The following is a 13,919-nucleotide window of genomic DNA, read 5'->3' as shown; positions in this document are numbered from 1 at the left end:
GCAGATACTTATCTAAAGAAGTCTACATGAAATTGCTTCTGGATTTGATGGTGCTTAACTAGATCAAGCGTGCCGATTACGCAAGTCTCTTTATGGGTTAAAACAGGCCCCTCATATTGGTTTGCAAAATTAGTATGATTATTCATTGTTTACCTTACTACAAGTGTTAAAACATAAGCTAGTAATTATAGYTGTTAAGTATTCAACTGGTAGTTACTTTCTGTTAGTTTTTATATGACAGTTAAATAACTGTCATATGAACAGTGGTGTCTGTTGGGTATTGAAGGGTTGCAACCCTTCGTCAAATCTGTGTCTGTATATAACCTCTGTATTTTAGTTTTCTGCTTTAGTGGGGATTAAATAAAATATTTGCATAATCAAAGGTTCAATCCAACATTGTGGTATCATAGCCATATATGCAAATGGCTTCAACATCAATCAAACTTGTGAACCTTCAACTCCCAAAATTAAATGGGAAAATTTATTATCATTGGAGCATTCAAATGAAAGTGTTATTTGAATTGCAAGAACTATGGGACGTAATTGATCAAGGGTATAAATATCCTGATCAATTCAGTGAAATCTCAGAAGAACAAGAAGAAATTTGAAACTTAAAAAAGAAGGACAGGAGAGCATTGTACATAATCTACCAGGCTGTAGATGAAATCATCTTCGAACGCATCACATCTTCAAAATCTGCAAAGGAAGCATGGGATATGTTGTACAAGACATACCGAGGAGAAGACAGAGTAAAATTGGTAAAATTACAAACCTTGAGGTGCGAATTTGATGCACTCAAGATGAGAGACTCAGAAACTGTGGAAGAATTCTACAATCACACAATTCTGATACTCAATCAACTAAGGTTGAATGGCGAAAGTATAGAAGATAAAAAGGTAGAAGAGAATATCCTTAGAAGCCTTGCAAGGAAATTCGAATACATAGTAGTAGCAATCAAGGAATCTAAGGATTTAGACTTCATGTCACTCGAAAATCTGCTTGGAATCCTACAATCACATGAATTAAGGATGAGACAGTTCGATATCTCACCGTTTGAACAAGCCTTCCAATTACATTCAGCAGATGGACAAGAAAGGGGAAAAACATTCGACATAAATCAACAGCATGATAACAAAGAAAGGTTCAAGGGAAGAAACACAACACCAGTCAAATGTCGATACTGCCAAAAATTTGGCCATATTGCCAAATATAGCAGAAAACGAATTGCAGAAGAAAGAGGATCTACCTTTTTAAATATAGAAGCCAATAATGAAGACGACTCAATGTTCATGATACTCAACACCCAAGAAGTATCAACAGTTGATACTTGGTATATAGACAGTGGGTGTAGTAACCATATGACAAACAATAAAGGACTCTTTACTCAATTGGATGAAACTCAGAAACGAGAAGTAAGAACAGGAGATGATAAGAGACTAATTGTTCAAGGGATTGGAGAGATCTCGATTGACACCAAGTTAGGACACAAAAAAATATCAAATGTCTACTTTGTTCCTAATTTAAAGCACAGTCTGCTTAGTGTGGGACAGCTTCTTCAAAGGAGGTATGATGTTCATTTCAGAAACAACACTTGTGAAATAAGAGATCCAAATGGGATTCTACTGGCGAGGGTCAATATGACCACAAATAAGATGTTTTCTCTCAATTTCAAAGGGGACACCTTATTCTCGTTTAACATGTCTACCAAACAGAACTCTCTTTTTGGCATCTAAGGTTTGGACATGTTAACTTTGGGTATCTAAATTTTATGCACAAACATAACTTGGTTTTGGGACTACCTAACATCAACAAGATAGATGAAAATTGTGAAGCCTGCATACTTGGGAAACAGTCAAGAGAACCTTTTCCTCAAGAAAAGGCATGGAGAGCTCTCAAGCCACTTGAACTCATCCACTCAGATGTGTGTGGACCCATGAAAACAGCCTCCATCTCTGGAAACAGGTACCTACTCACCTTTATGGATGATTTTAGTAGAAAACTTTGGGTTTACTTCTTAAAAGAGAAATCAGAAGTATTTGATATTTTTAGAACTTTCAAAGTATTTGTTGAAAAACAAAGTGGATACCAAGTCAAGACCCTTAGATCAGATGGGGGTGGTGAATTTCTTAAGAGAAAATGGCATTCACCACCAAGTGACTACTAGATATACACCTCAACAAAATGGGGTGGCAGAGAGAGTAAACAGAACTCTCATTAACAAACCCAGAAGCATGATGAAAAGCAAATGATTAGATGATCAATATTGGGCAGAAGCTGTTTCATGTGCATGCTACTTACTAAATAGAACCTCCACATAAAGCCTCTCAAATATGACTCCTCAAGAAGCATGGAGTGGCCGTAAACCCACTGTTGCACATCTAAGGACATTTGGTTGCTTAGCATATGCACATATACCAGACCAGAAAAGAAGTAAGTTGGAAGACAAATCAGAAAAACCATTTTTGTTGGGTATAGTGAGAGGTCAAAATCATACAAGCTCTACAATCCAATTACTAAGAAAACTATTGTCAGTAGAGATGTAACATTTGAGGAAGGAAAAGCATAGAATAACTCTTTAAGTTCAAACGACAATGTCATTCAAGACATAAGTGGAACAGAAGTACCTAAGGAAGCTGATACAAGTGATGCTGATCAAAATGCTACTCTAGCAAGTTCAAGTCAAGGTGATCAAAGTCCAATTTCACCAATAAGAGAATATGATATGCAAAGATCAGATCCTTAAGAATCCTCCTCAGAAAGTCCACCTAAGAGAGGATTTAGGAGCCTAAATGATATCTACAACACTACAAGGAGGATAGACGTCAATGATGTAGCAGACTTTGCACTATTTTCTGATGCAGACCCTTTGCTATTTGAAGATGCTATTCAAGAGGAAATATGGAGAGAAGCAATGGATAAAGAAATTGAAGCCATCTTAAAGAATGATACCTGGGATTTAGTTGATCTTCCAAAGGGTCACAAACCAATTGGAGTCAAATGGATCTACAAAACAAAATTGAATGAGAAAGGAGAAATCGACAAGCACAAAGCAAGCTTAGTGGTTAAAGGTTACAAACAAAAATATGGTATTGATTACCAGGAAGTATTTGCACCAGTTATAAGATTGGAAACTGTGAGACTAGTACTAGCTATTGCTGCTCAACACAGTTGGAAAGTACATCAGATGGATGTAAAATCAGCTTTCTTAAATGGAAAGCTAGAAGAGGATGTGTATATAGAACAACGAGAAGGTTATGTGAAGAAAGAGGAGGAACATAAAGTGTGTCATCTAAAGAAGGCTTTATATAGGCTTAAACAAGTACCACGTGCTTGGTATAGCAGAATTGAAGGCTACTTTCAAAGCAATGGTTTCAAAAAATGTCCACAAGAACATATTGTGTTTACAAAGAGGACTGATGGTATGATGCTCATTGTATGCATATATGTGGATGATCTAGTTTTCACAGGAAATTCATCAAAAATGGTTGAAAGAATTCAAGGAATCAATGAAGAAGGAGTTCGATATGATAGACATGGGACTTCTTCGCTACTTCCTGGGAATTGAAGTGAAACAAGAAAATGAGAAAATCATGATCTCTCAACAAAGGTATGCTCAAGGCCTGTTAAATAAATTCAACATGACTGAATGCAATTCTGTAAATACACCTATGGAATTTGGACTGAAGTTGTCAAAAGAAAGCAGGGATAAAGAAGTTGATCCTAGTCTCTATAGAAGTTTGGTTGGAAGTCTAATGTATTTGACTGCTACCAGACCTGATTTGGTATTCTCAGTTGGTATAATCAGCAGGTTCATGGAATCACCAAAAAACTGTCACTGGGAGAGAGGAAAGAGGATTCTCAAATATGTAAAAGGCACTCTTAATTACGGCATCACTTATTCTAAGGTACTGGATTTCAAACTGATTGGATATAGTGATAGTGATTTTGGTGGAAATTTAGATGATGGAAGAAGCACAGCAGGTTACATTTTCAATTTAGGATCAGGGGATGTATCTTGGCAATCCAAAAAGTAAAGTGTGGTTGCTTTATCATCTACAGAAGTAGAATATATCTCTATCAACAGCTGGTTGTCAAGCCTTATGGTTAAGATCTCTGTTACTAGAGTTAGAGCATGCTGAAGGTAATCCTACCACTATCTACTGTGACAATCGTTCTGCAATTGCATTAACCAAGAACCCTGTGTATCACGGGAAGAGCAAGCACATACGAATAAAATGCCATTTCATTCGTGAATTGGTATCTAATGGTGAAGTAACAGTGGCCTCTTGTGGATCAAAGGAGCAATTAGCAGATTGCTTTACAAAAGCACTTCAGATTGGAAGCTTTGCAAACATGAGGGAAAGATTGGGAGTTTTACCATTACTAGCTTAAGGGGGTGTGTTAAAACATAAGCTAGTAATTATAGCTGTTAAGTATTCAACTGGTAGTTACTTTCTGTTAGTTTTTATATGACAGTTAAATAACTGTCATATGAACAGTGGTGTCTGTTGGGTATTGAAGGGTTGCAACCCTTCATCAAATATGTGTTTGTATATAACCTCTGTATTTTAGTTTTCTATTTTGGTGGAGATTAAATAAAATATTTGCATAATAAAAGGTTCAATCCAACAACAAGGAAATGTTCGTATAAATCTTCTTATTTATGTGGATGATTTTATTATTCCAAGGAATGATTTCGCTACTCTTTCCTCTTTGAAAAAGTATTTGAGTTGGTGCTTTTAATGAAAGATATCGGCATCTTGAAACGCTGATGTTATTTTTCTTTGTCAACTTAAATATTTATATACCTTTCATATTATCACTGAGATTGCAACATCATCATTTGGCACGCTCGACTAGCCTTTTATTAACAAATGTTGAGCAATATAGGAGGTTGGTGGGACGCCTTATTAATTTTTCTTGTACTTGGCCAGATTTGATATATGTAGTCCATATCTTACCTCAATTCATTCATGACCCTCGTCGTGATCATTAGGATGCAGCGTTGAGGGTTGTGGGCAGTCCATATCAAAGTTTTCTTTTGTGTTCTAATTGTGATTTGCATTTATCTGGGTGGTGTGGTTTAAACTAGGCGAGTTGTCCTCTTTCTCATCATTCTGTCCCTGGATGGCACCGTTTTTTAGGCAATTCTCCTATTTTGTGGAAGACAAAAAAGCAGATGATTGTCTCTTGATCCCTCGAAGAAGTTGAGTATTGTACTATGATGCCCGTGACTTGTGAACTTAAATGTCTTAAAGGGTTTCTTCATAGTTTGGGTGTGCAGCTTCCTCGTGCTATCAGTCTTTGTTGTGAATGCCAGTCTGCTAACATCTTCCTAAAAATCGGGTTTTCCACTAGCGTACAAAGTATATCGAGGTTGATTGCCCTTTTCTAAAGGATGCTATTAAATGTGGGACTCTCAATCCTTCTCATGTTTCGACGAATTGCCAACTGACAAATATTTTTACGAAGCTTTAGACAAATATCAATTTGATTTTCTCATTAACAAGTTGGAATCTGTACTCTTTATGCTCCAACTTGACACCCTTTCGGGACTGCAAATGTAGTGCGTGGCCGTGCAGCTAAAATGCATGCGGTTACGCACTGTACAAGAATGTCAAATTCATCTTTTTCTCTTGCTCATTGTCGCATGGCTTAATCATGTGCAGGCATGAGCAACTTGCCAATCTTTTTTCTTCATTTGTACACTGAAAACACTTTCGAAAACATGAATATATTCACAACATGAATAATTGTATTTACACATGCACATTAAACGTCGAATCCCAGGAGCGGAAAGGTCCGATTAAAGCCCAGTTACGACCCAACGGTTATGGTTGGTAAAGATTTTTTAGCCTAGGACTAGTTATGTAAAGGTTAAATCAAATAAAAAGTACTCAAAATTTTACAACCCGCGGAAACTAATCACAACCATTCAGTGACTTAATTTCATTTTAAGTACTCAAATTCAATGTGTTTTACATGTTTTGTTTTTGTATGTATTTGTATTTATTTTTTTTCACATGTGAAACATTGAATCACGTGGTTCTAGTATGAATTTGGGAACATGTATGATTCATAAATAAAACATCAATATGTTTCACATGTATAAATTAGTTTTCACAGTCTCTAATCATTTTATGGTTTCCTATGTGCATGCATGTGTGCCCAGAAAGGACCATTTTGGACCATCAGATATCAATTAATTACAAAATCTAGCTCAATGACCGATTAGGGTCTGCCCAGTACGTTTGCGAAGGATTATGACCGCTTACATACGATTAACGATTGAAACTCATTTTTTTTGTAATCTTCAGTTGTACTTCCTTTTTGGTTGGTCGATTATTGTTACATTCCTTCAATGGTATGGGTTTGTGTTACTATATATATAGGCGAAGGATCGTGTGAGAAGGGAAGTTATGGTAGAAGCGTAAGAAGAGATCTGAACCCATGATCAATACTAGCTAATTGAATGTCAACACTAATGAGGTGCACCGAGACGCAATAGATCAATTCCCTCTTCAAGCGCAATTAATGGGTGCGTATGAGATTAAAAGTGTTCAAGGGTTCAATTCTCTTCTTAAGTTTCTCAGTATAACTTCTCCTCTCACACTATCTTTTGCATACATACATATATATATATATACATATATACATATATATACATATACATATATATATATATACATATATATATACATATATATATATATGGGGGGAAGATTCATTTGAGAAGTGAGGAAGTGATCCTATCATTTCATCTGGTCAACATTTGCATCTTTAACCGTGAAGCATCGGATAATTCCTTGCATGGGTATGTGGAAGATAGAGGGGTAGTTTCGTAACTTTTAAAAATAGGCGGCAGACGTGTTCATATGTGAACTCATGTGATACACATATGAACTATTTGTTCATACGTGAACCCGTTAATTAGTTCACATGTCAACTATTTAACTGATTCATATATGAACCCATTGGTTCATACATGAATCAGTTAATTAGTTCATATGTAAATCACGGATCATATATGAATCAGTTAATTAGTTCATATGTAAATCATGGTTCATATGTAAATCAGTTAATTAGTTCATATGTGAATCAGTTAATTAGTTTATATGTGAATTAATTAAATAGTTCGTATGTGAATTACATGAGTTCACATATGAACATATAGTTCATATGTGAATCATATAGGTTCATATATGAATCATATAGGTTCATATATGAATCATATAGGTTCATATATGAATTAATTAGTTATATGTGAATTAGTTAAAATAGTTCATATGTGAATTACACGAGTTCACATATGAACATATAGTTCATAAGTGAATCATATAGGTTCATATATGAACCCGTTTGCCGTCTATTTATAAAATTTACGAATTGACCCTCTCTATTTTTTACATTGCCGCAATTTTTGACCAGTCAAAATCGTTATTATTGACCGGTCAAATAAGCAATTATTGACCAGTCAAATCCGATCTTAACTGTATGAAGCGTTAGGATCACTTCTTTCTTCTCAAATATTTACCACTTTTCAAGTCTAACATCAATAATTTTGTAACTCCTATAATTAAAATTCATTTACTCACTACTTTTAGCAAACACTACAAAAAATATATATCAGGAGTAAAATGGGCATTTATGACATTCAGACGGTTTATTCAGCACGACAACCGAACAATAACTTATATTTTATCATACAGACAACTTTATCAATACAAACATCTTTTATTCATGCAGGTTTTAATAGAAAACGAACCGAATAGCCTTTTAACTCGAACTGGTTCACATAGATATGCTTCAACCATGCAATATTTCTAGACCAGTAACTAGTGTAATAACTAATAACCATCAAAATATAGAAAAATTCAAAGCCACAAAAAGATTGCGTTAAAAAAATATTGGAAATTGAATCAAACTTTACTGAGAAATAACAAAATTGTATTTATTTTATAATACCACTCCACAAAAAATTCTTTGAATGTCGTTAGTTCAAATCGAAAATATTCCTAGATCCGTCTTTGATGTCATTAGCTCAAATTCTCCAAGGACCACTAAAAGATTCAGTCGCTTTTAACCTTAAACCCGAAACATATCAAAAAGTAGAAAGGGGGAACATATGGTCAAATCAACCACAAGCGTTGTAGTGTAGTGGTTGATATCTTAAAGGATGTGGTCGAATATCTCATCTGCTCAGGGTTTGACTCCAAAGGCATACAACAATTGTGGCACCAAAAACCATAACGGTAATGCTTGATTGGTTTGAGCTTAGGCTCCAAAGATCAAAAATGTCTGAAAGTCTCAGGTTCAAATCCCTTGTGGCCACAGAGGCAAAAAGCAGGTGGTCACCTTAGGATTAGTCGGCTCGCATAAAGGGTTAGATATCCAAATCAATCAAAAAAAATTTGTCATCGCCAAATTTATCAGGATTAATTTCTTGCATTCACAATTTACCAGAATTGACACCCTTAAAAAATAACATATGGTCAAATTTATATTCAATTCCCAAGTGTATTCAAATGTATCAAACCCAAAGAAATATATTTTACAAACCAAGCCTATCTACAACTTAAAAAAGAAAAAACCCTTCAAATCCAAAACAATGTACAACTTCCACCACAATAAGAACCTATAATATATCGTTCTTCTTTTGACCGGGAGACGATCAAAAGTCCAAATCAAACGGTAATTATATGTACAAATAGACGTCGTCTGTACAGAAACTGCAGCGCCTTCACCGGTAACGAGGGTCATAAGAGATAGTAATAGGATCCACAATGATGAGAGGCAACTTCTGGATGTACATAACAAGTCTCCTCAAATTCTCCTTGGCAATTGCTGGTAAATTGATGACTTCATAACGACAAGTGTAGATCCATAGGTCACATGAGTTTACCCGTTTTAAACTTTCACGGCAGAACGGGCATGATTGAGATCGAGCACACCTGAATCACACTCCAACTATATATCATGCACTTATAATATGGTCATTAGCAAATCTTACGGGTAAGGATGATGGCGGGACTAATTTTCACATGCAGGAAGGAAAAAGAGGAAAATGCAACAAAGTGTTGTTTACTTCCTATTTAGTGAAACGAAGAATTCTTTGTCAATCGATGTAACAAATTTTCTTATTTTGTACTCGTTACGACCGGTAACCCACTCATGTGGATACCCTTTTACAAAAGGGTTACCACAAAAGGGATGATAAACTTGCCATCCACATCATATACAAGATCATGAGGTTATCTGTCAAAATGGGTACAAAATAGGTATAAAATAGAAAATCTTTGCAACTTGTTACATTGATTGATCAGAAACAAAAATGTGTTGCACTAAATAGGAGCTAAAGTAAACTTCATCGCATTTTAATGGATTTTTCTCTACGGAAAAGGGCAGAAAAATGTGTAGCCTTTTTGACCTCAAGTTGGACCGGTAAAATCAAAAACCTGAATCCGAATTGCATGTATTTACCCAAATACCCTTCATGTGTATAAATACAATACAACAAAAGTATGCATTATTGGGTCCCCGAAAAACTAGCATTTCTATTTCGGTCTTTTGCTTGAGGGGTAATTTAGCAATATCATGAATATGCAACTCTCTTCTCACTATGGCATAGTACCAAGAAGCATTTTGTAATTGAAACGTATCATGTATCCACGTCGTATCTATACACATGTATATATATATATATATATGTGTGTGTGTGTGTGTGTGTGACAAATGGAGTAAACTCACCAATTTGTGTAGCACTTCATGCACAATGAATGGTTGCAATCGGGCAAGACAACCTTGGTGTTCAACTCTAAGCAGATCCCACATTCTTCCTCACGCTCCATGTCGATTTCAGATAGTTTCCCTTTGTTCATCTCATCAGTTCTTCGATACTTTGATGCACAAAACTCCTTCTGTTTCCTATCTTCGATATCAGTGATTCCCCTTTGAAGTTGCAGTAGAGACGGAAATATAACACCTATTCACGGCATCCCAAAGTGAGTACCAACTTTATTTGCTAAAACACAAACAAAGAAAGATCGAGCAAAAGGTACCATAGAATTCTCTTAGAGTAGCTTTGCGCTCGTGAATATACATGCTTGTCTTGCCATCCTCGTATGCCTGCAATGCCATGTAACGACAAATTTATATGATTCAAAAATGTCGAAAATAAACATCAAACTCCTCCATTCAACATAAAATTATTAACTACACACAGAAAACATTTCAAGAAGTGGTTACATTTTCGTAATTTAGAGGTCGACGAACTTATGGTACAAACAAAAACATATGCACAATCGTGAGTTCCTTGCCAATGTGCAACACTCCATAGATGAGGATACCACCAACACATATAAAACATCAAGAAGTTATATGATTGCTAATTATAGAACAACAATTTCTGGTCAACATTTACTCCAGACAAAGGGGTATATATATGGCCTTTTTTAACTCTATCGTCACTTAATACAGAACATTTGGTAACCACGATCTCCTGTCACACCTCTTACCCCCTACAAATTTTGGTAAACAGCCCTTAAGTTATTCATGAATTATCTGATTGCTGATTGTAATGCATGCATACATATCCCAAAATACATAAGTCCATAAACATTTGTGCATATACATACATATATGTATACATATCCCAGAAATACATGCATACCTTATAAACAAGAATTCTGAGTAAACCAAGGGAACCAGCAAGATGACAGTCGCTCCATTGGACAAAGAACAGAAAGAACTGAGCACATGGGCTGTATGACAATCTCATCTGAAGGCAACCACCATCGTATTCTCTTGGATAATCTGATGCCCTGTTTTCATTAATTAGGAAAACCCGTTCATCAATCAAAAAGTACAATTAATTTAGAGAACCAATTTAGAAATAAACATAACTTTCAGACCTTCATCTGCATGGCTCTATAAATTAAGAACCCTTTTTGGGGGAAATTATAAGATTTTAAACATAATTTTCAACCAAATTATACAAAACCCATAAGCAATTAAAAGTAAAATAAGCCAATAGAGATTATGGTGTCAACAAATTCAATCCCAAATGTGTGTGTGTGTGAGAGAGAGAGAGCGTTACAGAGTATTGGCATGTTGAATATCAGCTTCAAGGGCTTTAAGGGAATCCTTGAAAGACTTCCTCATGTCCCTCCCTTCCTTCCCCTGCTCCAACCAATTCCCATCAAACAAATCAAATCTTCCTTAATTTAAACTACAGAATTCCCCAATCTCAAACCCTAAAACTCAATTCCTCTTACGAATCGACCTTCAATCAACAAATAATTAATAAACCCCCCACACAACTCGTAACTCGTGCTCTGTTTTCCCCAAACTATTCAGGTGAAAACAGCTTGAAATTGCGAGATGGAAACTACGATTCTCTCTGGATTGTAATAGATGAATCTAGAAAGTTTAGTATATTGGCGAAGGGTGAAGAGTCTTCTTAAGAAATTATGGTGCCCCACACACACACTCCACTCACACACAGTAATTGACAATGGCCTTTCACTTGAACAGCACGCTTCTCGCTCAATTGAGAGAAAGAGATTTTATCAATAGGTACAAGTTTTAAGGCATCGTGTACAAGTGCTTAATGGATAGTTGGTCTGGATTCAGTGGTTATACCTCTGGGAAAAGGAATTACAGTTCTGCCGTCTTTTTTCCGTGCTTTGGATAATTCACACCTTAGACCCTTATACTATAGAATTATGTTCTAAATGACCCTCACAATTATAAAAATATAGAAATGGTCCCTGATTTATAAAAGAAACAAATTAAAGATTGTTTATATAAACTTTTAATTGGAAATCTAACATTATAATGTACATGTTATAAACATTTTTTTCAATGGAGTAAACTTCATCCCTACACCAGTCATCTACGACCACTTTACAACAGCTTTTGTTTCTCGAACGATGCATCTGCCTCTACTTCTTGCTTCTATTTTAATTCAAAAATGGTTGTGATGGAAACCTTGATTGTTGTTGGGTTTCGAGATATGGATTTCGAAGACTGATGAGAGGAGCGATGACCGACGAGAGAAAGGACGAGGAGAGATGAGGTGGGAGAAAGGAGGAGGAGCGAGAGATGAAAACCTAATCACTCCGGAAACATGGAAACTAACTGGGGTAAGCATCATTTTAGAGCTGATATAGTAAGTTTTCGGTCAGCATTGTGGTCAGATTTTGATTTTGGTAAACACGCTGACTGTTGACCGAGTCAGCTCAGTCAGAAACTAGTAAACAACCCCTAAGTCTTTCATTAATGAATACAATTATCAAAGAAGTGACAAAATGACAAGGAAAAACAAAAAAATTAACTAAGTTCTAAATATATAAACCATAAGAAGATAATTATTTTTTAACTTTTTATATATAAGGGCATCTCCAACTTAACCACTAAAAAATAACATTAAAAACGTTAAAAATGGTGGGTCAATTGAATAATAAAAAAACCACCTCTAATCACACACTAAAAACCATCATTATTATAATAATAATAATAATAATAATAATAATAATAAAAATCTTAGTATATTAAACTTTTTACAGTTTTGGTCCCTGTGATAAAAGACAAATGAAAGAGGTTAAAAGACAAAAATACCCTCTGACTTAACTGGTTAACAAAATCTTTTTTATTCCGTTAAAGGGGAGAACTTGAAGCGTGCGTTTTTACATACCACAAGTACCAAAAGTGTAATAAACATATTTTAAGACCACAGTCGACAAACCGCCAACCATAATTTATTCGTTTCATATATATATATATATATATATATAAACAAAAATTTAAATTTAATTATTTAATAGAAATAAAAATAAAATTATGTTTTTATAGTTATTTTATATTTTAAAATCCATATCAATATCTATATTTTTACATCACATCATCAATCATGTCAGTATGGTAATCAATTAATGATTACACCAGGAATTCAGGTATTTAAAAATTTGAAACTTTTCATATTAAGTACCAAAATGAAGGTTTTTAAAAGTATGTTACATAAAATAAGAATGAGAATAAAGTATGTTACATTTTCATAGAAGTTGTCATTTGCGTTTTTAATGTTGGGTTGGAAATGATCTAATGAAAACCATGCATAGCGGTTATGAGTACAGTATATACTCAATATTTCCCAAATCAGTTTTGTTAACTGTATCGTTCTTAGGTGTTGGATGTTTTCTTTAACTAGTTCTTGGTAATTGTATATCTAATCAACAAAAAAAAATTAAGACAAAAAAGACTAAAAAATGGTGTTGCTGAATGAATCTCTTTTGTGTCTATTGGGATCATTCGTGATTCGAAAATGTTAAAAAAAACAAGTTGATGTATATAAGTATGAAATTAATAAGGGGACGTTTGATTTAATGGAATGATATCGAGGGATTTCGATTTGTGGAAGGATTTGGAATTGGATGTATCTGGATTTGGAATAATTTGAAATATTTGGTGTATTTGGTTAGTAGGATTTGGAATGAAATTGAATTCCAACTTTTATATATAATTTATAAAAACAAATTCTAAATAATTAAAAAAATTGTATTACCTTTCTACCCTTCTTTGCAAAAAATATTACATTTTTCACCCCGATCCACAAAAAAAAAAATTTAAAATTGTAGAATTAGGGCTGTTTCGGTAAACCTTTTAACGAAATGACTAAAAGGTGAAACCAACTGGTAAAAATGATTATTTTAATTAATTTCCCTATATAGAGAGAGAGGTATAGTAGAAAATCTCAAAAAATTACAAAATCGAAAAACACTTCATCAATCTTAGATTAACTGATTTAATGGATATGATTAAAGATGCGATTATAACTCTGTTTTTAAATTAAAAAAATCTCTCACCCTCCATTTTTTAATCAAAAAATAAGAAATATGATCAAAATTCTAACAAAACATATT

General features: G+C 34.5%; 2 protein-coding genes across 2 annotated transcripts; one reads left to right on the top strand and one right to left on the bottom strand.

Annotated features, from left to right (window-relative positions):
- The first annotated feature begins 800 nt into the window (after window positions 1-800).
- Window positions 801-1,733, top strand: LOC112505964. The gene has a single exon (XM_025109999.1). It carries the CDS (start codon window positions 801-803, stop codon window positions 1,731-1,733), a length of 933 nt encoding a protein of 310 aa, XP_024965767.1.
- A 6,770-nt stretch (window positions 1,734-8,503) lies between these two features.
- Window positions 8,504-11,478, bottom strand: LOC112507858 (E3 ubiquitin-protein ligase AIRP2-like). Its single transcript, XM_025112591.1, has 5 exons — window positions 11,096-11,478; window positions 10,670-10,820; window positions 10,059-10,125; window positions 9,748-9,982; window positions 8,504-8,951 (listed from the first exon to the last, which is right to left on the bottom strand). The coding sequence occupies exons 1-5, from the start codon at window positions 11,158-11,160 to the stop codon at window positions 8,741-8,743; spliced, it is 729 nt and encodes a 242-aa protein (XP_024968359.1). The 5' UTR covers window positions 11,161-11,478; the 3' UTR covers window positions 8,504-8,740.
- Window positions 11,479-13,919: the final 2,441 nt, after the last annotated feature.

The sequence above is a fragment of the Cynara cardunculus genome, assembly GCF_001531365.2.
Source record: "Cynara cardunculus var. scolymus isolate 2C chromosome LG 2, CcrdV1, whole genome shotgun sequence".
NCBI classification, from domain to species: domain Eukaryota; kingdom Viridiplantae; phylum Streptophyta; class Magnoliopsida; order Asterales; family Asteraceae; genus Cynara; species Cynara cardunculus.
This window is presented reverse-complemented; position numbering and strand designations above follow the sequence as displayed.

Excerpts from the sequence above, each read along its gene's own strand:
- LOC112505964 (XM_025109999.1), top strand. The coding sequence starts at position 801 with ATGAGAGACTCAGAAACTGTGGAAGAATTCTACAATCACACAATTCTG.
- LOC112507858 (XM_025112591.1), bottom strand. The coding sequence starts at position 11,160 with ATGAGGAAGTCTTTCAAGGATTCCCTTAAAGCCCTTGAAGCTGATATT. Across the intron at positions 10,821-11,095 it reads ATTCAACATGCCAATACTCT|GGCATCAGATTATCCAAGAG; the intron begins GTAACGCTCTCT and ends TAATGAAAACAG. Across the intron at positions 9,983-10,058 it reads TACTCTAAGAGAATTCTATG|GTGTTATATTTCCGTCTCTA; the intron begins GTACCTTTTGCT and ends TGCCGTGAATAG.